Source organism: Halictus rubicundus, chromosome 1 (assembly GCF_050948215.1).
Source record: "Halictus rubicundus isolate RS-2024b chromosome 1, iyHalRubi1_principal, whole genome shotgun sequence".
Lineage (NCBI taxonomy): Eukaryota > Metazoa > Arthropoda > Insecta > Hymenoptera > Halictidae > Halictus > Halictus rubicundus.
Window position 1 is genome coordinate 24,436,630 of NC_135149.1, and position 26,286 is coordinate 24,462,915.

At 31.5% G+C, this 26,286-nt stretch overlaps 1 protein-coding gene across 4 annotated transcripts; it reads right to left on the minus strand.

Annotated features, from left to right (window-relative positions):
* Nucleotides 1-917: 917 nt before the first annotated feature.
* On the minus strand, nucleotides 918-25,830 carry Vha100-1 (V-type ATPase subunit a family protein Vha100-1). Of its 4 annotated transcripts, none has more exons than XM_076796235.1 (11): nucleotides 25,496-25,830; nucleotides 22,377-22,682; nucleotides 12,946-12,998; nucleotides 4,809-4,935; nucleotides 4,489-4,665; nucleotides 4,200-4,412; nucleotides 2,574-3,342; nucleotides 2,241-2,470; nucleotides 1,714-1,933; nucleotides 1,459-1,630; nucleotides 918-1,383 (listed from the first exon to the last, which is right to left on the minus strand). In XM_076796235.1, the coding sequence occupies exons 1-11, from the start codon at nucleotides 25,610-25,612 to the stop codon at nucleotides 1,281-1,283; spliced, it is 2,487 nt and encodes an 828-aa protein (XP_076652350.1). In that variant the 5' UTR covers nucleotides 25,613-25,830; the 3' UTR covers nucleotides 918-1,280. The 4 variants fall into 4 exon arrangements, with proteins under 4 accessions (XP_076652350.1, XP_076652341.1, XP_076652323.1 ...); XM_076796226.1 differs by lacking the exon at nucleotides 12,946-12,998 and adding an exon at nucleotides 14,337-14,422; XM_076796208.1 differs by lacking the exon at nucleotides 12,946-12,998 and adding an exon at nucleotides 14,337-14,449.
* Nucleotides 25,831-26,286: the final 456 nt, after the last annotated feature.

Consider the following 26,286-nt stretch of genomic DNA (forward strand, 5'->3'; position numbering starts at 1 on the left):
ATCGATTGTAATTCTATTGAAATTGTTAATATTGTTAAGGAATGTTTTATGACATTTAACGATGTTAAATAACTCAAGCGCACCTTATTTACTCTATACGTTTAAAACATTTGATAGTAGGTATAGCAAAAGAAATCGTGAACTTCATATTAAATTTGGCGGATATTTAAGGTATTAAAATAAATTTCTCAGCAATATCTACAACTATCCGTTAAACAGTCATAATTTTGATTAGCACAATTCAATAACACATAATACACAATTATTTGAGTAAAAATGATAAATAAGAATTGTATGTGTTCATCCGTGTATTGAATAAATTGTAAGGGTTCACAGTCACTGGTAAATAGTTTTATGAAATTACATAAAACTATTTCGAATGCGTCTAATTCGAACGTTTTGTTGCCCGTTTTGATTATCGTTTTATCACCACGTGCTCTATGATATCGGTAAGATTTTACGCGGAAAACTGTTTACATAGTGATCTACCTACAAATCGATATCATCATTATCACTTTGATAAAAAAAAATTCATTAATAAAATGAGACTATGAAATTTTCCACTATTCAAATAATTTCAGATAATTGTTCTTGTAATTTTTAGTTACATATGAATCAAAATTACAATGGGTACTGAAATATCAAAATGAATTAGAACCAAAATTTAAACTTTTTCCCAAAAGAAATCTAAAATTAAATGTAACTTATTTCATACTATTTTAAACAATCAACGACCTGATCTATGTTTGAATAAATGGTACACATTACCTTTTATTATTGTTTATTCAGCATATAACACGCACAAATATGGGTTTATTATCGTTTTAGATGCCATTATTTAATTTCTCATCCTTCTTGTATTATATAAGCGATAATCGATGAGATATAACATGTTTAGTATACATGCATAATTAAATACACATGCCTACATACAATATTTATTTACTTCCATTACATGTTTCAGATCTAATTACAATTTTAATTTGTTTATATTCTTTAATTCTCTAGGCAGATACACGACAGCGAAATTGTAATAATCGTAGCATTCAAAATAAATTTATGAATGTAATTTCTCGTGCAACTTCGAACGATTCATCTTTTTCAGAATTGTCAACGTTTTCAATGTTTATATAGTTTTTCCTATCGATGACAATAACATCAAATATATTTAAATACAATGATTGCTATTACATATCACAAAATAACATTGCTAAGAATGAGTTCTGTAAATGAAATTTTTCTTTCATGGTTCATTATTTATTGATTTTATTAAACTTGGTTTAGTCTTCTGTAGTAGATTGCGCAGCATCCAAAATAATTTCAAACGAGAATGGTTGGAAGCTATATCCTTGTCCAGCATAAAATTTGCTTTGGAATTCGACCCTGTCAAGATAATACATGAACAAATAAGTATAATACAATCGAACTGAAATGTATAAATTTCAAATGTGTACGTACCAATGAAGTCGAAGTGTATGTAGGAAAGCTGATAACCCCTCCATAAGTACTAGGATACCAATGGTTAAGACAGCCCAAAATGCAAACACAGCCCACAGAAAAATACCACCTGACCAACCCTCCCGTGTCAATCCATTTCTCATGACCATGTTCCATAATACTTCTGATAATTCTAAAAAAAAAAATCAATTAAAACGCGTATTAAAAATTTCTGTGTTATATGGATTACAATAGAAAATTGATCTGTTAGCTTACGAGCGTGAGCGAGCGATAAAGCCCATAAACGTAAATACGACGCGGTGTGAGAAACACTGCCAAGAACGTATTCGATAGTGTGAATTCCTTGATGAATAAACAATTCACTCATATCCTCTTCTTCTTCTTCTTTGTGATCACTTATAACAACACCGCTGTTCGGCGGAATCGAATCAACTCCTCCTTCTACATCACCATTTTCAGTTCCATGGTTATTCAACTAAAAAGGAAAAAGGAAATTAACTTTCTATAAACACACTTGTTTGATTAATAATTATTAAACATACATATACGTATGAAATTTAAACGAAATTTCTGTTAACGTTCTGATTCTTCAGATTGTGCATCATTATTTGTGATACTTTATTTCGAGTGTAAATTCATATCAATATTCAATTAGTATATTCAATATTTTCCTTCTACCATTTTTATCAGAATATAGGTTTCATTAAAAATTTGAATTATTAACAATTAGCACGTGACGAATATGTCAATTCAAAGACAGTTTGCATCAGTTACTATGTTACCTGAACGTGTTGCTTCTTCTTATTGTACATTAGCATGAAAGGTCTTCCGAGTAACATCCATGGGATGCAGAGAACAGCTAAAATTACAAGAAGTTTTTGGAATCCTTCTTGACCAGCGTACATCCACGCACTGCACCCTGCTGGTGCAGTTCCACCGTTAAACAGTACCATATTAATGAAAGTAATTAATACGGATGGGGCGCAGAAAGGACCATGCACTGGATCTGTGCCTGTAAAAATAAAAAAGTATTACGTACACAGTGTAGACGATATTACATTAACATATTTTATTAACCCCTAAGGAATATGTAGGAATTTTAAGGAAATACTCACCGTCGCTATCGGGACCATACTTGATCCATTTGATGAACATAAGGAGTACCATGTACAAGAAAAGTAGCATCAGGAACATAATTTGTGGAATAAATTCGCAAGTGATTTTAAGCTTCCTCTTGAAATACAAATGATTCCACAATCCAACAACCACACCGAACAACATGTGAATAACGCCAAAAATGATGGATATTTTCATTTTGTACGAATTCAAAAAGATGATTTTGTTGTCCGCTAACTGCCACACAGGATCTATTCCTATCGGATACGGGAATTGCAGATACTCATCTTTGTTACTAGGATTTAATTGTAAATCCTTATTCTCGTGTATCGTGCTGTAGTTGTAGCTAACTTTCCAGTACGACCCAAATATGTTCAACGATTTCGAGAACACGTCGTTGTATATAAGCCCAGTATACATTGAAAACAATCCCATCAGTAAGATAATGTATCGACCGCCGAAGAAGATATTCGCTATTTCATTGTCTGATTTTTTCGCAGCAAGTCCTTTCTCGTTCGCAACCATCCAGCCACCGAAGAGGAACATGATTAAGCCGTGACCGGTGTCGCCAAACATGACAGCGAATAAAAATGGGAATGTTATTATGGTGTACGGAGCTGGATTCATCTCCCTGTAAGATGCAACTCCGTATGCGTCTATCAGAGCCTGAAATCCTTTTGTAAATTTGTTCGTTCGATTATACGTTGGAGGATCTTCGAACGTTTCCATGCGATTCAAGATGGGCGGCACGGAACTACCGCTGCGTTCCTAAAACAAAAAAAGCAACAATTGTAGTAAAACCAAACACTGATGCGCTTGTTTTTTCATTATTAATTTCTTAAAAAATTGTAAACTACAAATTCAATTTGATTTAAGTTAAGTTAATGTGTAAAATACTCGATAAAAAAGAACTGTAGAGAGATTGTTAAAGAAAACTGAATATAGTGATGTCTAAATATGTGGCAGAGGTGTGCACAATATTTGTGAAAAATTTATCTCTATTACCGCCGTGTGTACCTCACGAGTACTAACTCAAAAACAACCTCTTTGTGTTCAATTATTGTTCCTATATGAAATTTTTACCAACATGGTTGCGATATTTTTTTTATCAAAAAGAACCGAAACACGGTCCAGTTTGGATCATATTTATTTGTTTGGTTCACGATAGATTAGAACCTCGACTATCCGAACCGATGATATGCGAATCGAAATTAAATATTATTGTTTGATTAAATCTTTCCTGATTTTTACAATAAATAAAATGCGTATGATTCGATTTAGATTGAACTGTTTACACACAAAACACTGATAATGCAGAACTCAGATATCGGTTCGGATAATCGAGGTTTCACTTTATCGTGGATTAAGCGAGTAAAAACAAATCAAATTGTATCGTGCCTGGTATCATTTAAATCGGAAAAATGCCACGAATATGTCATAGAAAAATAATTCAAAACAAAACGGTTTTATTCATTTGTTATCCTATTCCGCGTTTGACGCCAGCGACAGCAGATCGAATAATAGTGTCTGTGAACAATATAAATGACTTCAGACCCGAAGGGGGGTATGTCTCGACATATATCGAGACGATAATGTGTATGTAGCAAATTGCTATTGTTACTTACGGTTCCACGGCGTAATGCAAGTTGGATAGTCTCGATATCCAACACTGGTACCCAGCACTCGGCGATCAAACATTTTTGTGTCACGTCCAAGTTGAACAAGTTCAGAGTGTGATAAATTGCCTTGATCTTGCGGACTTTCACGAACCAATTTTTAATATTTTTCGCGGCAGCGACCAGGACTCGGTGACGATGATCTTGAGTTTGGCCAAGAACCTACCACAGTGCGAAGACATTGGATAAACGCGATCCACAAAAATAGAACGAAATCATTTGATAGAAGTGAACTGACTGTATTTAAATCTTCGATTCGAGTCATGACGCCCATCGACATTTCGCGGCGATCGGCGGATGTTTCGGGGCAGGGGTACAAAGTAGCCCTGAATCCCTCGCAGATCTTTTTAACGCGGGTTTTCAACTGATCTCCTTGGAAGAAAATGATGAAGACGGACTTGAATACTTGGTCCCCCTAGAAGGATACATCAAGACGTTGGTCATGTATTAGGCGAGGGGGTGGGATATCCATAAGGTGGATTTCCCTCAGGATAAATAAATAAATAAATCAAATTAAAGGGAAAAATATACTCTATGAAATCGCGGATTTTTGCTCACCGTCGAGGGGTCTTCGAGAGGCGTCTCGATTTCAGCTTGACGTAGGAATACATTACCACGACATGCACGCCACAGCATACGTTCGAATGCAGGGATGCGTTCCCTTAAAATAACTCCTGCGACGAAACTACGTTAAAGAATAATTTTGAGTGAGACATCTGATTTGCAGGTGAACAAGGCAGTAATGAAATTATAATACGATGGTTAATGTACTATATGATGTGAATAACTCTAACGCATACACACACGCAAACGCACGTACATACATACAAGCACGCATTCTACATTCGTCATAAGTAGACTGCGGATTTTATGCAATTTATTAATGAAAACGAATGGATAAAACACACGCAGCAAAAACCGGATTTAATGTCATTCTATGCTTATAATTTATTGGGCAGAGAAACAAATATTCGTTTATAATTCTTGTTTCTCATAATAGATGCATGTGTTTTGCATGAATATATCCGCAGCCTAGTCGTAAGTAAGAGCTTAACGTAATGTGAAAATTGTTCCCACGTGTGGTTTACCGAAATACTGCCATATTTAAAGTTATAACGTCAATATCGTTTATGTTACACGTATTATTTTCAACCTGTATCGTATACAGCATCTTCGATGCCTTATTGGTGATCGAACCGACTGTAATATCGTTTACACTTGTATGTTACTACTGGAAAAAAAATGATGATTAGGTAGCCATGGTTCTTTATAACGTCCTGATAAAAACACCTGTTATTATTAATTAATTACAAATTTGAAGTGTACATTGAAACTCCAGGCAAGGTATAATATACATAGTAGTCGAATATGTCTTACTCGATATATATATTATAATAATGTATGGTAATGCAGTTCGAAAAAAAGATAATCGATCAAACAAGCAGTTCATTAATTTTTGGAAAGACTTTTGTTACGTATGTATTGTATACAAACAAACACAGTTGTAAATTAGTGCTAATGAAAATAGATAAAAGTGCTTAGGAGTAGAGTCAAAAAAAAAAAAAGAAAGAAAAATCGAACGAATCGAATATATACATTCACATCGTGGCTTCTGGACAGTTTTACTTTTTAGTATTAATCGAGATTCGCTATGTTAAGGAATGTTAGAGGAATAATATGTTAAGTATTGTATAGTTACACGACCCTGTCGTTCCTACGTCATACTTCTACCATTACTAGCTGTCAACAGAAAGAAAATGCATCCAAATGATGTGTTTAGACGAATAAGGCTACGAAGATATGTACGAATGTATTATATGTAAGATATATACTATTTAGTTGTACAACGTTACAGACGTGAGTAAAGAGTAAAAGGCGGAAAGTAGGGTAAGGGACCCAATTACCGTGGAGGTACCAATTACTGTGCTTATATTAATTATATTTATTTTTCGAACATAATGAATATTAAAAAAGAGATTTTTCTCATTGAAATCAGTTAATATATATGTTATGAATCTCTCTTTTTAAAATATTCGTTATGCTTTAAAAATAAGTGTAATTAATGTAGGCACAGTAATTGGGCCCCTTACCCTATACTGCGATAGCGTTTTGTAGTTCTGACGTTCATGTTTCCCGAGATCTGCCAGCAATAGGATTGGTAAAAAAAGAATATTCACAAAATTTGACAAAGCTCTGTATGAAAAATTCGAAGTCGTTTTCTCGATAACCATTAGAGATGCGTAAAAATATATAAATTTAGAAACAACGTAACACTTATGTAATATCAGCTACATGTAGAAATATTGTACTTGATAAATAAACCACTTGGTTTAAAGCAATAATAAATAAATGAATAAATGGATTTGGAAAATATAGAAATCTATCAGAAATAGATTGTAAATAGTGTTCTGAAGAAAACGATCATGTAAAAGATGCATGCCATAAGGGGATATTGGTGAGTTAAGTAAGCATATAATCATTTCATAAAACTATATATAATACTCTGTACATAATACTCTGAAAATTAACGGTAATGGCTGATTAGAAGTTTCTAATAAAACTGGTTTAGGTATCTACTTTTCAAACATGAGAACCGTACTCGATAGTCTGCAAATAACAAAGGTGCAATTAATGTCGTAATCGTCTGGCTGTGAGAGGACAACAGAACACGATTTCGCAACATTTTGGATTAGCAAATGTCAAACGGTATTTCGCAAACGACGAATTATCATATATTTTAAATACAGTACATATCTTGCATCAGTTATAAACTATGAAAAGGTCAAGACTGTCTTGAAATTGCGAAAATGCTGTATCTCGATCAAAATTGTATTAATCAAATATGTAGCAACAGCACGTGTAAACACGTTACATCAGTCATTACTTTGACTTGTAACATTCCATTTACAAAAATTATGCAAAAATAGCTCACATAATTATAAGAATGGACAGGCTAAGAATGTGATTTTTAACCCTAATAGTTCTCTAAAAGCAACTTGTAGAACTTCATACAGACTAGTTCCTTTTCTAATAATTTATGTTTTACCCTTATGAGGTGGATATTTATTTATGTATATTATAAGTTTCCTATTTTTGCTAAAAGATAGCAATTACAAATGACTAGATGTTCAAATTATTTATTAAAAGGTCTCTTATTAATTTTTTAGTTACTCTTTTAAAACGAATTTTATATGAGTGGCATTATCTGATTGAAAATGGCCCAAACATTTGCATCATCATCTCCTTAATGAGTCGGCCCTTTAATTATTTACCGTTGGTAATGTTTAACCATTTCCAAATTTGTCTCTAACAATTATAACAATAAATCATCAATTTCTTATCAAGATAAACGTTGTTCCGATAAATACACAACAAAATATTTCACGTTGCTAATTATTTTGTTGTATTATATTGTAGGAGTTTCGGTGACTTTACTATCGGGATCTGTGTCAACTTTTGTGGTAGCCTTTACACGGTATAAGATAAGGCTCTGACAAGACATTAGAGTATACGCGATCACTTTTCAAGGGAATGACAGCGACGACGATGAAAATCTATAGGTGGACGGGACACGCTGCAATCTCAGACGGCGACTCTCATTGTCAATGAGATAACTACATCGAGTACAACAACATAATTCAATTACATTACATAATTCTTTATCAGTCTCATTCAATAACGTTAATCGCTTCTCTATGTGACAAATTACTGTCGATCGTAAGATAGAAAAAACTCATTATGTTCATTTACAAAAGGGTTTGTACGAAAGCTAGCTTAAAAAACATTTTTTATATTGATCTCTTATGATAATATTTCTTTCTGTCATTTTTAACCGTAGTTCTTTTACAAAATGTATTGTAAATTTAGATTTGATTAATTTATAAATAGGTTTGTACTATAGCTAGCTTAGAAATTGTTTTAGAAAAAAATTTACTTTTATTTTTTTTTAATTTTTGAAATTATTTTTTTATTTTTATTTTATTCTACTATTTGTTTTTATTGATCTGTTATAGTAAATATTATGGTAATATTTATTTTCTTCGATTTGAACCGTAATCTATTTTTATAAAATCTACTGGAAGTTTAGATCTCATTTATTTTTAGATATGCTTGTACTAAAAGTCAGCTTAGAAAATCTGTTTTTTTACATTGATCGATTACGACAAATATCGATTACGAACTCTGTAACATGCAGAAAATATTCTCATCAGAATTTATGCGAATGACGCTGTCTTATCATTTCCCCTACGAATCGTAAATATCACGGGTTCTGTAAATGAAAATCATTATCCTGTGACCGTGGCATGCGTGACTATGTTGAAATGACAGCAATGTATACTTCGAGTAGAGTTCGCGTGTTATGCACATTCATAGAAATCATGAAGTCTCGGAAGAAAATTCGTACAAAATGAAATAGTATGCAAAGTGAGGGTGGGGCTGGGGGGCATAACAAAGTATGATATCTCTGCAAGTATCGTTGGAATTTATCAAAAATGTAGTTACCGGGTTTGATAATATTATTCATTCGAAGAATGTAGGATAAAATAATTTACGGGAAGGATTAACTAGTCATGGAGTACATACCCCAGCTGGACAGGACCAAGGGCAGACTGGCGGGCGATATTATCATCACTAATCAATGCACGTGTCATGGATTCGGTGGGATTCAAGCCTGCGTGCTCTTGCTAACGACACAACAGACAAGACACAATCACATTAGCACACTAGACATCACCACAATGCTCGAATGCCATTCTGTTCTTGCATAAAAATCCCTTGCGTTCAACGCACGCACAGGTGTGACTGAAGATACCCTTTAGTGATTCCTGTACACGGTACACGTGCGATCCTCGAAATTGGCAAATCTCACGAAAACACATGAAGTTGTTGTGAACTATGAACTGAATAAATCTATTCAGTTGAACATTAAGTATAATATATGTATAATATATGTATATGTACGTTATATTTATACAGAATGGGCCACCTGAATTATTTTCACAATCAGTAAACCAATCAACCTTTTTGCTTTCGTAGATGATACAATTTCGAAAGATTTCCAACATGACATCTGATTTTTCGTCTTCTTAAAAAATACTCGAAAGTATTCTCAATAAAAAGCCACATTCTTAAATTTCGAACTAATAATGTTATTTTACACCTGAATATTATCATCGCAATAGTATCCTTGCAAAAATATGCTTGCTTTTGAGTTCGTTGAACAATGCCCTAAGCATTCTGCATAAATGAAGGTGACCTTGAAAATTTACTGGAAGAGGAAAACATGGAAAATATCAAATCTTATCACCTTGAAGGTAATTCATTAAGGGCCACGTTAGTTTGGTCCTTTCTGTATACATATATTATGTATTCAATGTGAATAACAATGGTTATTTTATTATTTTTTCAATGAAAGTATACTTTTTGAATTGTTATTCATGGAAAAGCCAAAGTGGGAATATTAGTTATTGGACAATGCAGTAATTTATCAAAATTTAGAATCAATGCAATAATGAGTTTTAATCAAACACGAACCTAACATGTATCATAATTTGTTGACTGAAGTGTTTCAACATGTTTGGAACTGTTTACTTTTAAAGAATCAATTTCTCGTATTTTAACCTCGCATTGATGTTTGTATGCCATGGGAATATAAAAAGATATCTTCAGTCAGTAATAGTTTCTGTTTCAATAATGGATTACCAAACAATACTACATTATATTAAAGCTGTTAATATTCGTAATCGTTTCTATTTCTAGGAGAGGAGAAATATAAGAGTGTTATAAGCGCGTCAATTCTTACTTAAATAGATTATCTGAAAAATATAACTTATGGAAGACTATACCTGTTACATTTAAATACTTAATAATTAAAGTTGATGGAAAGAAAGGTCCGTACGATACATTTAATAATGAAAGGATGAACAGTTTTAATCTACGAGTAGATTTACTTTTGCAAGAGTAAGTTGGTGTAAAAAAGAGAATGATAGGACGCTTTAAATGTAGAAAAGTGAAATTTTGTTTAGTATAGTAATATCTCGCTACTAGTGCCGGTCGTTGTCGGTCCAGTAGTTCGGTGATCAAAAGTGTTAAAACAAGCGTCGAGAGTCATTCGCGGTCGAAAAATCAATTTCTTTTTGTTTGGTTTTTTTCCTTTTCAATCTGTAAAAACGAATTTCTGCGAAAATTTCGGGGGAAAACCCTCGTTTGAAGTCGTCATCGATTTCGAATCGTGATCTGGTAGCGAGACATGACTGTATAGATTACAACATGATAGCGGGAACGCTTATCCGGGACATAGTGCATATAATTGTTTTAGGAAATATGAAGGTCAAGTGTATCGATTCTGTCGAAATCAATGTGAAGAGACTTATTCTTCGAAAATCTATTTCACTTCAAACGTTTCCATTCTTAGTACAATAATACATCGATACATGTGAAAACTTCGGGACCAAAAGTAACAAAAAAAATTTGGTAACAAAACTATTTTGTTTTTAGCCATTCTTTTAACGAAACTCTTATCGATATCTTCCCGATGATATTTTGATTGAGAAATGACTCCGAACGCGACACAATTTGGATCATAATTTACTTGTTTAATCCACTGATACAATAGGACATCAGTTATCCGAATTAATTGGCGAAAGTTTGCCACGGTGTTAGAATAAATCTTGTACAATAAATACAAACTGTTGAACTGTTTACCTGTAAAATACTAGAGAATTCAGATATCGGTTCGGATAATCGAGGTTCCACTAGATTGTGAATTAAACAGGTGAACATGATCCAAATTGCATCGTGTTTGGGGCCATTCTAATCATAAGAGCGTCACAAATATATCCGTAAAAGTTTCATAAACAAGTAAAAACAATCAAAGTTTTGTCGTTGGATTAACACTGAACTCACCGATATAAATCATAATTTAAACTATTGTGCACGTCATTTCACATATATCGAGGCATGTACTGTGCACAAAACACAACACGATTAAATTTAACGTTATCGTGTCATGCCACATGTGTTACTAGTAACGGAAACTTCGTTGCACAAATATTGAACTCCGGCAATTTAGATTCATCTTCGAATTGTAAGACAAAGGATTTTGTGTGTGTGTTTTTTTTTAGTTTCACACGTTTTCTGAGAAAGATCCATCTATAGAAAAAAATGGGCCACCTCTGTAGAACCAAGAATTATTGATCTGTAATTGCATTTCGTTCTATTACACTATTTTCTTCGTCTGTATTTTGATAGAAAGATTCAGTCATGTACCTCACGTGACCAATTGATTCTTCTTTACGTAAAGGGAATGAAAACAATTTTCTGTAAAGCATAATCGAAAAGGCAAGCAAAACAGCAGCACACAAACATTGATCCGTCTTTTTATTTTTTTTTCTGTCTAGGAAAAGAATGGTTAAACATTAAAACAGCGCCAGTAGTCGTGTGCAGTGTCGCCAGATCGAGACTTGTTCCCCCACTCTAATTTCCCCTTCTACCGCGGCCTGGTCACGTGACGCGTTTCGTCTCTGTCATGCTGACAGAAAGAGAGGGTAACTTCTTCCCCCTCGATTCGTGCTCCCTCCCCTCATCTGGCGACACTGGTTGCGAGTACAACGTTCCGCTAAGTATAATCGTTTTAAGAATTAGTGTACAGCATGCGAAAAAAGCTTACTACGAAAAACATGTTAAACAAAATACGTACATTATTATATACATACCCATGGCCAGACCATCATCATTTTTGTTATTTACATAAATAAAGTGACTGCATAATGATTTTGTATAGATAAGACAAACTGTTGTTGTCGATATGTACATAGATAGCAGATACAACAATTCGTGTACACTCTACTCGAGTATTATTATTGTAACACAAGTGTTCGATACAGTTTGAAGGGCTTGGTTTTTCTTTTTCAACGAATCGGAAAAATATGTTACGTGGGCGATATCAAACTGTATCAACTGTTATGTATATATATATATATACACATATATATACAATATTACTAATGTACGTTATATTAATTTGTATCGTGAATAATCTCACATGTATACCAATTCTAAAACAATTGTTAAGTGATTGTTATTTAATCAAGCAAACAGTCACATCTGTCATTGAACATCTAATGTTGCTTAAGCAGCAATATTTTTATGATCGTTGCCTTTCACTACCATTATGCATAGTTAATTTAAACCTTCGACGAATGTACCTAATTTAGTAACAACAGAAAACATTGATTTTTTTATGAACACAACATGTCAATTACGATTAATAATCATCTGATTATTAATCTTTTAACAAAGTAAGTACTTCTCGATATAATAAATGTGAGAATGTAACATTGGATATATCATCAATTATACATATATACTAGACATTGTAGCAGTAATCAATAATTTAATTCAATATGTAGCAACAGATACATAAACATGTGGAAACAAAACCTGACAACTTCAGGAAAGTGTGTTGATTACAAAACGCATCTTAAAGTACCACTTGACAGTGTATATTTCATTGTTAATATCATAAACATACTTTCTTTGTAAGAAATTAATAAGTGTAAGAAAACTTTCAACGTTTAGTGACTAGAAATATTAGTGTTCCTTTTCGGCTAAAAGGACTTTGCTAGGTAGCTACTGGCAAAAAACATAGACCAAACAAATTTGCAAATTCAAATAACGGTTGATAACAGCTTGCCTGAGGGGATTCCTATAGTGTGATCCTATGGTGTCTGCCGTAGTATACACGTGCTGTAACCACAGAACACACTGACGTATTGTGCCCTCTACTTAATTTATATTCGTGTGCATATCCTAATTACACAAAAAAAATCTCATAAGCTCTACAATATCCGAAACACACCCTAAAATTTTATAGAATACATAACGAAATGTTCATAAACTGAACATTAAGCACAATATTCTCCGACTTTATCATCGTAGTAAGTATAATCGGACCCAATACCATAGCAGAGTGGAGAACAATCATTTAAATTAATCCAAAAAACTTTCAAAATATCAATTCATAAAGTATTCGTAGAATGCAATGATTAGCAACGCTTCTGAAATATAGGACGTAAGGATTTTCCGAAATTCACGAAAAATTGCGGTTGGAAATTTTATTTTACGTTTCGATGCAATAAGAAACGTTGAGAATTATTTGTTGATTGGACTATTAAAGAGAAAAACGTGACTTATTAGGGTGTTTCAAGAACATTTTCTTTTTAAGAAATGCAAGGTAAACGCAGTAGCATAATTGTGCGTGTTTTCGGCGGTTGTATAGCGAATTGGTGGAACGATACTTTTGTAGAGGGAATTTTTTGATAGATCGTTGAAATCGTTACGTCCTATGTTACAGTAGGGCTCGGTTAAATTTACATAAAATCTACACGGTTAAATTATAGCTACCCCAGTAGACAAGGATAGAGAATTAATACAATGTATGCAGTACCACGTCTGGAACAAGTAAACACAGAATAAAGAAAATTTTATTTTCAGTAATTCGCGTTCTACCTTTATAATTGTAGCACCAACAGTTAGCTGAGATTCTTCCGATTAAAACGAGTACAAACACGAGGTAAATCGGACTAATTTTACCGATTTAGTATGCGACTATCCCCACTACCGCACTTGTACGAGTCGGAGCGCGGTAGTGGGGGTAGCTCGCGCGTCGGCAGGTCGTGACCAATCAGTTGCGCAGACCCGACTTAAATCCACAAAAATAGTCCGATTTACGTCGTGTTTGGACTTATTTTAATCGGAAGAATCTCGACTATCCGTTGGTACTGCAATTACGAATGTAAGACGGCAATTACAGAAAACGAAACTTTCTTTATTGCAAGTTTAGGTTTTTCCAGTCGTGGTCTCCCTTTGAAATGTCGAGTCTCGATCCGCTGGTGCTCGACGTACTACGTTTATCTAGCTTTCGTTTGTTTCGTACCGACTCTCTCACTTCGTTGAGCAATGTTCGGGTCTCAGTTCTTGGGAAAAGAAAGATGTCCCGCTCGCAAGAATTTACATGTTGGTTTCTGAACTGATGTAAATTGAACCGAACACTATTGTAGTCGAATTTACACCGCATTTAATTACCCGAGCTTAAGAGCCTGGCCGCCAGCGCGGAGGCCCTCTTCACCCAAGAGAGTGACTTGTTCTTCCTCACGGCTGGGGTCTGCCATCTGCGACACGACACCTCCATGCTCAGCCTGGCAACAGACACATGTCACCTCTCTTTTGCCCTATCTCCCGATTGGTCTTATACATTTCATCAAACGATGTTATAAGACTCACCAATCTGAACACAGGCGAGCATTAAACCATTCGGTCAAGGAATAGAGAACGGACAGAAAGATCAAGGATTACAGAATTTGTATGTTTGTGAGAAAAACGAAAGTAGAATTGTGTGTACATTCGAATACTTCATTAGTTCGACTCGAACGCCAAAGAAATCGACTACCAAACCAACCCGCTGTGTACCAATTGTTCATTTCGTGTATTGGAAAAGAAAAAAGTACAGTAATGCCTCAGTATATGTGAAAGAGATGCGCACGATATTTGTAACGATACTGAAACTCTTTGGTCTTCGATCGTTTCTTTTATGAAACTTTCACCAACGTCACATAATTCGGAGCATGCTTCCTTGTTCAATTGAGAATCTCGTAGATTCTCTACTATCCGAACCGATATCTGAATTTAAATTCATGTCGGATTGAATCTTTCCTGATTTATGCAATAAGTAAAATATATGCGATTCATTTTAGATTGAACTGTTATGAAACACGCGTGCGGATAGTAAAGATTTCAGATATCGGTTCGGATAATCGAGGTTCTATTGAATCGTGAATAAAACAAGTAAATATTATCCAAACTGTATTGTGTTTGGTCTCATTTTAATCAGAAAAATGTCACGATCATATTGGTAAAAGGCTCAAACATAAACAACAAAGATTTATTTACTGGCAACCCCTTTTTATATTCAACGCTAGCAGTAAGAGATCAAGAGTAGTGTCTCTACGCGATATTTAGTGGCATTATAGTCTCGAAGATTGCACATATATCGAGGCATTACTGTAGTAGTATGCAAAAATAATCAAAATGATCTAATTAAGATTGTTCTTTTTGTAACGAAATTAGAAGTTGTGGGTATTGAACAGAAATGCACGTGTACATGAAAGTCGAACTTTAATCCGTGAAACTGCGTGTGCATACGATAGCATTTGGAGCATGATAGAAGCGGTAAAATCGCTATGTCGATGCACAAGAGGATTACATCGACGGAGACAGAGACCATATATCGATTAACGCAACCAATAAAATCTTTATGAATTCGGTCGGGTTTCTTTTTGATAGTATATCGAACCGTAATCCATATAGCTTATGATATTCAAGCAGATTTGTTCGAGTAAACATATAGCGTGAGTCACAGTAAATATCGTATATTACAATTAAAAATATTTTGGTTACATAACAAAATTTAGAGATGTATAATCTGAACGGAGAGATACGACTAATAATCAGGGGGAAAAAATAACGCTTTAATTGATTGTATTTTATTCGAAGGCATAATATTGTTGACGCATTGTTGATATTTTAAATCGTATTTTAACACTAAAAAGTTCGCGGATTAAAATGCGGTCATTTATACGTATATCAATTTTTCAATACCCACGTTTTTTTTTTTTTTTTTTGGAGTCGAATCGAAACACTGCTTTTCACGCATCAAGAGCAACTGCATCTTACAACTGTCACTTCTCACTTTTTTTATTTTTTTTTCCAAAAGTTTTCTAACGAGAGAAATGTTTATCTGCTCTAATACGAAAATGTGACAGCTTCTATTCAAGCTACTACTGAATACTGTATTTATTACACAAGCCGGGCAAATTATAAAAAAATACGTAAAAGATATGTTCTTCTTTTGGAAAATATTCATGTTTGCATACTAATTGTGTAAATATAACGTGTATATATGCATATTACCAGCGAAAAGTCAATGAATCGTGATTGGTGACGGAAGATAACATTACTTTCAAACAACAGACCAAAATTACTAGAAATAGTATTTGTACGAATTACTCACATTCTAATTTCAATATGTGAATTTTTTTAAATCTTTGAAGAGAAACAGTATCTCTATCTTTTAAACGAGACACCTGTTCTCACACTTCTGGCCGGAAGTATGCATGTGTAAACATTATTAAATTCGAAAAATTGTACCCTTTCTACTAGCAGGATTTGAACTGAATGGAAGGTATATAAAAAATTGTATTTTCATTTAATACAATAAGAATAAATAGTATAATTTACAACTCCAAATATACTGTAACAGTATTATTATGAGAAGCAGAAACTTAAATGTAGCTTTGCGTTATTTTTGTTTAAATAAATGAGACAATGATGTACTCAAATAGAACGTGTACTGCAAATAAATATGTTAAATTTTCTAATATCCATATGAAATGGACACGAGAAGTTAAATAATTAAACGGTTTATAATCACCTTGACATTTAAATTTTTGCTTATCAGGAAATAGGGTGAAAATAAAATATTGTCATACTACAGAAATGTTCCGTATAGTAGAATTAGTTTTAAACATGCAGTAATGTTTCAAAAATTATTCTAAAATTAAAAAAAAACGTTTTAGAATGGCTTTATACATGTCAATGTCTCGATACATACAGTTTTGTGTGAATTAATACGAACATAGCAATTATTTATGTTATGAATAATATAGAACGTATACGTTAATAAAACGTATAATACGTATAGTAAAACCTATAGGTTACCATTGGTAACTCTTCCGTTTAGAACACTATCTCATACAAAAAGTAAATATATCATATCTTATATCTACTTAATCTTCCTTTGAGTGCAGTTAATCACATTAATACCTCTCTAACGACATAATATCGCATCTTTATCCTTATTATATTGATACTGTTATGTCACTTATTTTTAATAAATATTATCAATTGTCCACTTATAATTATCATTATTAGATATAATTTTTTTAAACGACTATTTTGTCATATTACGTCCGACGGGTGATTAAGAATGATTTTGGGGCTAAGAAAGTACATTTGTACTAAAATTTGTGTTCGTTCACACAACATCACTGTGATACAAGACAAAAATAAATTTTAGAAAAGTTTCACCGATTAATGGGTAAACGATTTTTGAAACATTACTGCGTAATAATTTATCAGAACGATTAAATAATGTAATAACTGTTTCAAATAGTTAAAAAATTGAATTAGTATAGAGATCATGCATTCATATTTCGAATGAAAATTTCAGTCCAAATTGAAGATCAATGTAATTATCAGTACAAATGTAAGAAACTACTATTTGATATACACATAGCATAATACTGTACAATAAATGTTAATAAGACTGGTCACTACTCATAATTTTAGTAACAGTATGATTCAAAATCATACTTGTACGTTCAGATGATACCCATGATTTTTTGATAATTTTCGATACCGTATGCGATGAAAATTTACGTACGAAATTACAAATTAATTAATTGGTACACTCAGTAATTTATTATTAAACTATATCTTATATTTATTGAAAACTTGATATTAAAAAATATTTTTCATGTTTTACTTGTTAGCTATGGATTGCTGTTTCTATATTCATAGCATTTTATTATTAATTTTAATATGACACTATGAAAACAGATTTTAAAAACGCCAAGCTTAAAGGTATTGTTCTTTTAATCATTTACATGAATGTCTCTTTTGTTAAACCAAATGAAATCGCACATTAATAAATAAATAAATAAATAAATTAATTAATTAATCGCAAATTATCAAAAAATTCATGAATATCTGTGGAATGAAGATTCTATTTTTCTATACATATAAAAATATATATTTATATATATATAAAATTGTTATTAGATTTACATTAAAAACATGCTTCATGCAAAAATCTATGTAATATATCATATATTATATTCTTGAACTGTAAATTTGAAAAATGTAGCCTGAACTCCTATTTCTACATATTCTAGCTATCTGCATGCACGCCATTTGTTTCAACATTCAACATATTAAACAAGCTTAAGTCTAAAATCTTTCATATGTATAATAATGCTGTTATTAAGCAATTCATTTTTAACTGTAGCATAATAAATATTATATAAAATATTTATATTGTAAATAGAATACATATTAATATAAATATTAGTTTTAATAATGACTTTTACCATTTATGGGATAAATAACAACATTTCTAGAATAGATATCAACCACATATATACATACATAATAAAATATTCGAACTTTGTCTATGTATTTGTAATAAAATAATTTAAGAATTCTAAACAACAGACACGAAAATAATGTTTATACATTGGCAACTAAGCAATATGATAATTAGAAACTTTCATATAAAAAGTTTACAACATCATTCTCATAAGAGAATACATGTAATGTATAACAGTAAGGTACATGTATGTTGTGTGTCCCATTTTAATCAATTCATGCAAGTACCAATGATATTCTCGGTACGTGATTAAAAATACAATGATTGTAAGAATATTCAATTAAAATATCAACCACTAAGAAGTACTTTTAGTAATCATCGATTGTTAACGCCTCATACCTGAATAGTTCTTTACCAATATTTAGTATCTATTCTTTTAAAATACTACAGTGAAATATTGAATGATCAAAGACAATTTCCCTATAAAAGCAATGTAAAACGATAAATCAACTATACTAGAATTTCATCTTCTTAATACCATGCAGGTTTTAACGATAACACACTGCACATGACAAAATACATAAGTAATTCATACATGTTTCAATTTCAACTCTACGGTCATTTAGAACATTACTTCACAAATTATTTGAAATTATAGTTTGGGAACATGTAGTTAACTATCTTCTAACTATTAATATTTCATAATGGGTGCCTAGACTGTTATGAAGATTGAGTTTAAACTCAAATATGTAATAAAATTACAAAGCTACGATTTTGATTAATTTAAAAGATTATTGTACGAACAGTTGGATGTAATGTATTCATATGCAGAATGTCTTTAGGTCTTTCGGGTAAATTATATCAGTATGTGTTATAAATAATCATAAAGAAACTCGTTATATAAACAGAGACCTACTACTAACGTGATAAAATGTTATACTAGATATTACAGGAACAATAAATTTTCTATTAATGTAGTACCATTATGGAAATTGTAATTACTAGAGGTGTTTCAGGTTTTCGCATGCCTCTAGTAATTTCTATTTGAAGTGGTGAAAAGTATGACATTCATTGTTCTCTAATATTTCAAATCGATTTTCTAATATTTAGACTTTAGTTATAACTGATTATGCAAGCTTTAATGTAAAGTACAGTGGTATAGTACTCTTTTGCTCATAAACTAATTGGTAATGTTTCTCTGACAAAGTTTTTTTATACCCTGCACATTCTATGTAAGACATGGGTAGCTACAAAATGTGTTACGAATTATAAGACACATTGTACATAACCGAAATCTACCAAGTATAATATAAATATTTTCTCTTTTGTATCTCCATCTCCCCGTTACACAAATTATGTTCTGAATATGATTACGGCTGCTTCGATATTTATTTTTCTTGGACTTTCTTTACATAAAAAAATCATTTATTAAGTTTATGTAAATTTATCGAGAATCAATGAAAAGGAAATGATTATTACTGGTAACTAAGAACAACGGAATGTATATATACTAAAATATTAATGCTTTAATTTAATAAACTGAATGCATGATGTTGTATATAGTAAAGAATTACATGTAACAATTTTACTAAGGAACATTTACATATATTACCTTTGAAACAACAAATTCTAAAGGTGCAACTTAATACTGTCACATACAAAACCAGAGAACTTTTTAAAACACAAAGATTCGAACTTGAAAAAATTAATGTGATATCACTTGCACTTACACACTTAATACCTGAATGCAAAATGTTTTTGATGCATGTATTATCAACGAATAACAAACACTTAAAAGATAATTACGAATGTTGTTTTGTTGCAATTTTTTCGAGTACGTATTGTAAGAATACAATACAAGGGCTACAGGGAGATAGGGCTTGAATAGTGACTTGTGTCTTTTGCAATTCTGCAACTTGGTTAGTTGGCAACACTAACACATTAATAGTCCTAAAATCACTCAACATTATTATTAGTAACACAAAACAAACACTTTCTAATTTCAACGGTCTCTTGACTTGGTATTATTAACATGTTTTAAAATTCTCTTTAAACTATTACTCTCTCATATTGTGTAATATAAAGTTGCACTGTTTTACAAAATCGCAAAGCAATTGCAAAGAAGGCATTATTATTAGACACATATCGCACAATTTCCATTGTCATGCACTTGAAATCGTTTGTATAGCTTACAATGCTATATTTGCATCAACAAATAATTAATCATAGAATTGTATGTGTCAAAAGTGTGCACTTCCTAAGTTTTATTAGAATAATTGTTAGTATTGTAATAATAAGAATATATTTATATATTTGGTTGTGCAAAGTGTTAAGTTGTATTATGTTAAATTGTCACTTTTGTAAGCCAGAATAGAAAAGTTGTATCCTCGATAAAATAATTTTCATTTAATTCGTGTAATATTCTTTTAAAACAACAGTTTTCATAAAAGTAGAACATATTTCATACTTGGTATTCTACTGGGAAAAAATCCATTACAGCTAATGGTGCATGTTTCACTTGATTGAACAAAGCTTATTGATTTTTATTTCAACCTATAAAAGTGGCAATTATGAATGACACGACTTAACATTGTACTATAGAAGTACAATGTACTGTGATTGTACTTCTTACCATTGTACTCTTCAGTATTTATTGAATTTTCTCATCAATTGCACATGGACAATCTAATCGATTCAAATTTCATTTAAATGTAATTGTTTCTTTCTGGTGTATCTGTAGGATACTCTATACATTAAAAATGATAACCAGACATTCTGGATTAAGCTAGTGCATATGAAATATCTATTTTTTCGAATAATTTTCGATTTGATGAGATAATATAAAATGATTAATAATCAATATAAGTTACCTTTCAAGGATGATCTTTGATTTTATATCTAATAAATGTAATCAAAAAATTATATGTTTCCCAGTATTGTGTGTATAAATTATTTGCAAATGTAACTGCAATATTTATGACTGTTTGTGTCGATTAAAAATGCTTATCTTTTTCCACATAGAAAACAAGATCTTTTTATGAGAACTGTATTAAAAAATAGCACAAGTACCTCCTAGAACTTAGAAGTACGTTCTACATAATTTTATTATATTTTTTCACCAATTTGCTTTCATTTTAAACATTTCAATAGAAACTTGAAGCTATTAATTTATTAATTTGACTAGATAAAATACTGTAAATACAGACCTACGTTTCTTATAAACGCATAAACGTTTCCAGTCGAAAAATAACTATAAAGCGGGATTTTTCTTTTCATAATAAAAACGATTTCCAACAAAGGACAATACAAAAAAAAACAGTTATACATGTACATGTATGTAAAACACAAGTACAATATTCTTTACCACTAAACAAAAATTATTATGACAACTTCAAAATCTATATACCTAAACCGATTGTCTTTCGCGCGAATTTTAACACATTTGACCACATGTCTAGTTAACATGTTTCATATAACAAAATCACGTATTCTTTTAATTCCATGATTTTTAACATTACGAAAATGCCTGAATAGATACTTCTCAAACTTATGAATACAATCCATTCTAAAATATGCGTAGAAAAATGTGGACATACTTTTAGTCAATTTTGTTATTACAATAAGAAATCGAAACATTTTAGTGAAAAATAAGACCTATGTGCATTTTATATGTTTCTGAGCATCCTGTAGTAAAATATATTCAGTATAAATAGTCTCTCTTTAACTGAAAAAGTTGTGTGTTTCAGTCTTCCTCAATTTGATTATCATATATGTACAGCCTATGTCATAAGACATACTGTATTTCTGTTACCTCTATGTAGTGACGTCTGTTTATTATATTAGAAGCAGCATAGATTATTGTATTATGTAAATTGCAAAGTGTTATATTGTAAAAATAGATTTGAAAGAGTTCTTCCTACCTCATCGAAGAAAACTTGGGTCTTCCTAAGTATGTGTTTTAACTCTGTCAATTCCAAGAAATTTCGTTTGAGAGTTTCCGCATTTTGATTCACTTCTCGCAGCTCATTTTCGAGTTTCTCAAACGTTGCTTCAAGATCTATCATTTCCCGAGGCTGTGGAGCTTCTGGACTTTCCCCGGTGTCCAGCATCGGTATACCATCTTTTTTAATCTCTTTTTCCAAATAACGTAATTTACGTTCCATCTCATCGCAGCGGCGTACTTCGTTGACAAACTTTCGTTGGAAAGCGTTGACATCGGGATTGAGCTGTAAATAAAATGATTAAACATTATTATAATTATACGTATTCTGTTATAAAATCGAATAATCAAAAAAAGAATGAAAAAGAGAAAACCTGTGAAGTTTCGAAAAGAATTAAAACATTTTGATGATGCTCATTGAAAAAAAGTCCAGGTTCACATCGTAGGAATAATTTTTACCGTATTTAAAAAATATGTAGTACGAAATATTTGTAAAAAATATTTTTTATAAACAAATTAAATGAAACAATTTTTTATTTAACGAAAATTTAAGAATTAAGAATATTATTCTTTTCTGGCAAAAATTAAAGACTACACAATTGTATATTTATTTATTTCTAGCGTATATTTTGCAACGAAAAAGTTAGTGCATGTTTCTTGAATATGGAATAAATTATATACGAAAAATTTCAAACAGAATCACCATACAGTTTCTCCAAGAAAAAGTCGCAAAAATCGTCTTATCTTTAGCGTTCTAAACTTCTCAACAACCCCTTCCCCCCTAAAACGAGCGCGCGTCATTAATCAATATCAATTCTTAAAATCGTATTTACGTCTTTCCTTATCTTGAGGCTTATTTCGAGTTATTAGAGTCGTTCCGAAAATATTAACCCGGCGCGTGTAAGGTTGCATACTCGGCTGGTTTTCGAACCTTTATAATCTTGATTTACGATATCAATTAATTTCAAGAGCAATCTTAATTATCGCGCAACGGAACTCGATCTGGCGTTCAATATAGTAGTTGTTCAGAGGAGTCCAAAATCTATATTTGATGTAGCAGTTCAGTCAGGTTCTGCAAGATTTGGTGTGCAGATGCGTCTAAAGTCGCAACTGCGTTTACATCTCCTATTTTATAATGTTTAGCCAATGTATAGGTAGTTTCGTCAAATGTGTATCATTCGCGATGGAATTGCAGAACAGCTATTTTTGAAATGATCTTTTAGTTTAATAAGTTTGCAGGGAAAATGTTGAGGAGCATGACACAATTTCTGGGGTCGAAGGACTTTGGAATCCTGTGGATCAAGTCTTTAAAATCTTGTTTCTTTTTGTACAGTGACAAGTCATAAAAAACTTCTATTAGCTGGCTGCCAAAAATTTATATAAAACATACTTGAAAATATGACAATTGTTGTGTTATATTGATTAAATAAATACTATTTTTCTAGGTAAAAAAAAAGTCGAATCTTGGAATGAAAATTCAGAGACTAGGGACATATTTGGATATAAAGCACCATATTCTTTAAAGTAACATTATTTTTATATTTTTCTGTTCTTTTTACTTTGTAAACTATACATGCTTTCGTCATTGTTCCCTTTAAGTTACTACTTTATCTCTTTAAAAAGAAAATGTACTAAAAATAAGTAATTCCAAATAAGAATGTGTCTTTAAAATAAATCAAATTGAAATAGAACTTTTTAGATTAAGGATGACATCAATTACCAGCTGTTTTTGTATATGTGTTTATTATAATTTTGGAGCTAGACTCGCAACTAAACTTGTGAGTAACATTTCTAAAACATTTATTTCAAATATTATCAGTAGACTGCAGATTTTATGCATTTATGACAAAAATGAGACGGTAAAACTTAAAACAGTGAACATATTAAATGAATTTAAGAATATCAATGTACTGCTTTTGATTTATTATAATTGTTAGAGAATGAAAAAATTGTCTATTTAGCTCTTGTTCCTTAAAAATGATGTAGAAAATTTTTATTTTGCATAAAGATTCGCAGTCTAATTATTAGACATACTTGATACTATGATGTTCAGATAAAATAATAAATTGAATAGAAATGCTAGGGGTAGGAAGTGACTTTAAAAGGAGGAACTGAGAAGAAATGTATTAACGTATTTGGTTAATACTATTTTCTTACATCAGTTCATAAAGTTCCTCTGACATAATTTAAAGTACCTTTATTGAAAAAACTATTTCATTCAACATATAATATAAGCCAATGAAATAACAAAGAATGAGAGTCTAGGAAAGCATTTATAATAATTCTTTTCGGTAACAAAATATGAGTATTTCAAATAAACTACAAGTTGATTAAACTAAATGCAGTATTTCAAAATAAAATTATACTAACTTGAGTATCGTTTAAATAAATTACTATTTTATAAATTTATTACAACATGTAAGATATTTTATCTTCATAGTTAGATGTACATAGTTAGATGGATTTGATTGTATTTTCAAATAAAATAGATTGCATGATATTTAAACAGTATTTTATCTAGTAGTAATTTAGAGTTAAATTTTATTTAAAAAAAAAATAGAAAAATTTGTATTATTCATTTATAACATTGCACAATTTACATCATTAAATAACAGTACTTCCTAGTCTTTGACTGTATAAATTTAAATCTGTTTTCTGTCTATAGATAGTTTCTCTATCAATGACAGTAATTAATCGCTTAATGCACACGCCCATGACATATACTGGTATGCCAAATTTGAATAGAACGATACTGAATTTAAATTGATTTCAATCTAAGAATATATTTTATTTTCTGTATGTGCATAAGATATTTTAGCACAAAGCATCAAGTGATATTAATTTTCTCTGGATAATCAAATAGGAGCGTATTTAACAAATGATTTGAAATTTATGACTGATACACATACCAAAATTACTTGTATTAAATAGTTAAACTGATATATTCAGGACAACATACCCGTTTTAAATATGGTATAAATTCCAAACTTTTAACTGAATCTGTATATCAACGTTCTATAAGAAATTTTGTGGTAGAACAGTGGGCGTCAAATGTCATACCGAAAACACGTTTAATTAATATTAAAATATGAAACTCACATCTCGAAATTGTACAAGTCCCAATTCTCCAAGTTCCGAGACACAAGCATAAGCTGCTTCACTTTGCAAAAAGAGTTGACACAAGGTCATCTCCTCGCTTCGAAAAAGCGATCCCATATTTGATTTTGATTAAGTCGCAACGATTTTCACATTCGATTAATTGAATCTACAGAAAAGATTCTGTTCTTTCGAACAGAAGCCGGCGAAGAGAAAGAAGTGTAGATTTGTACTAATAATCCACTAATGTAGCACAATTTTCTTTCGATCAACGTTGAACGAAGAAACCTATCTCGTGATTTCTTCTGTGACTAATAATCAATGAACAAGTCACGAGGTAAGGTGGCCATAAACCATAAATTGATGGTACACATATCGATTCTCACATTTTTTTGTTAACGCCCAAGAACACCACTAGCGACAGTTCGTGAACTTGAATTGGAACAACCAAAATGTTTGTTCATTATAATTTATGATAAGTGCGGGATTTTAGTCTTCGTTACAAATGTAGAGTGATAAATATTGTATTCGAAAATTAAATGATATGTATATATGTATTATTCATGTCGGCATGAAACTGTTGTACAAAACGGAATGTATATTTATTACTAATCCTACCAGGTGACAGCACATATGTACTTGTAAAATGGAATACCCATCTATAATACTTTTATACGCTGCGATTATATATATATATGTGTTAGCAGAGAGGATATCCTCTCTCGTATCAGATCATCACAATATGCTGTGTGTAAAAAATATTTTGCTTCTTGAGGTCATGTGAAGTAACTTTT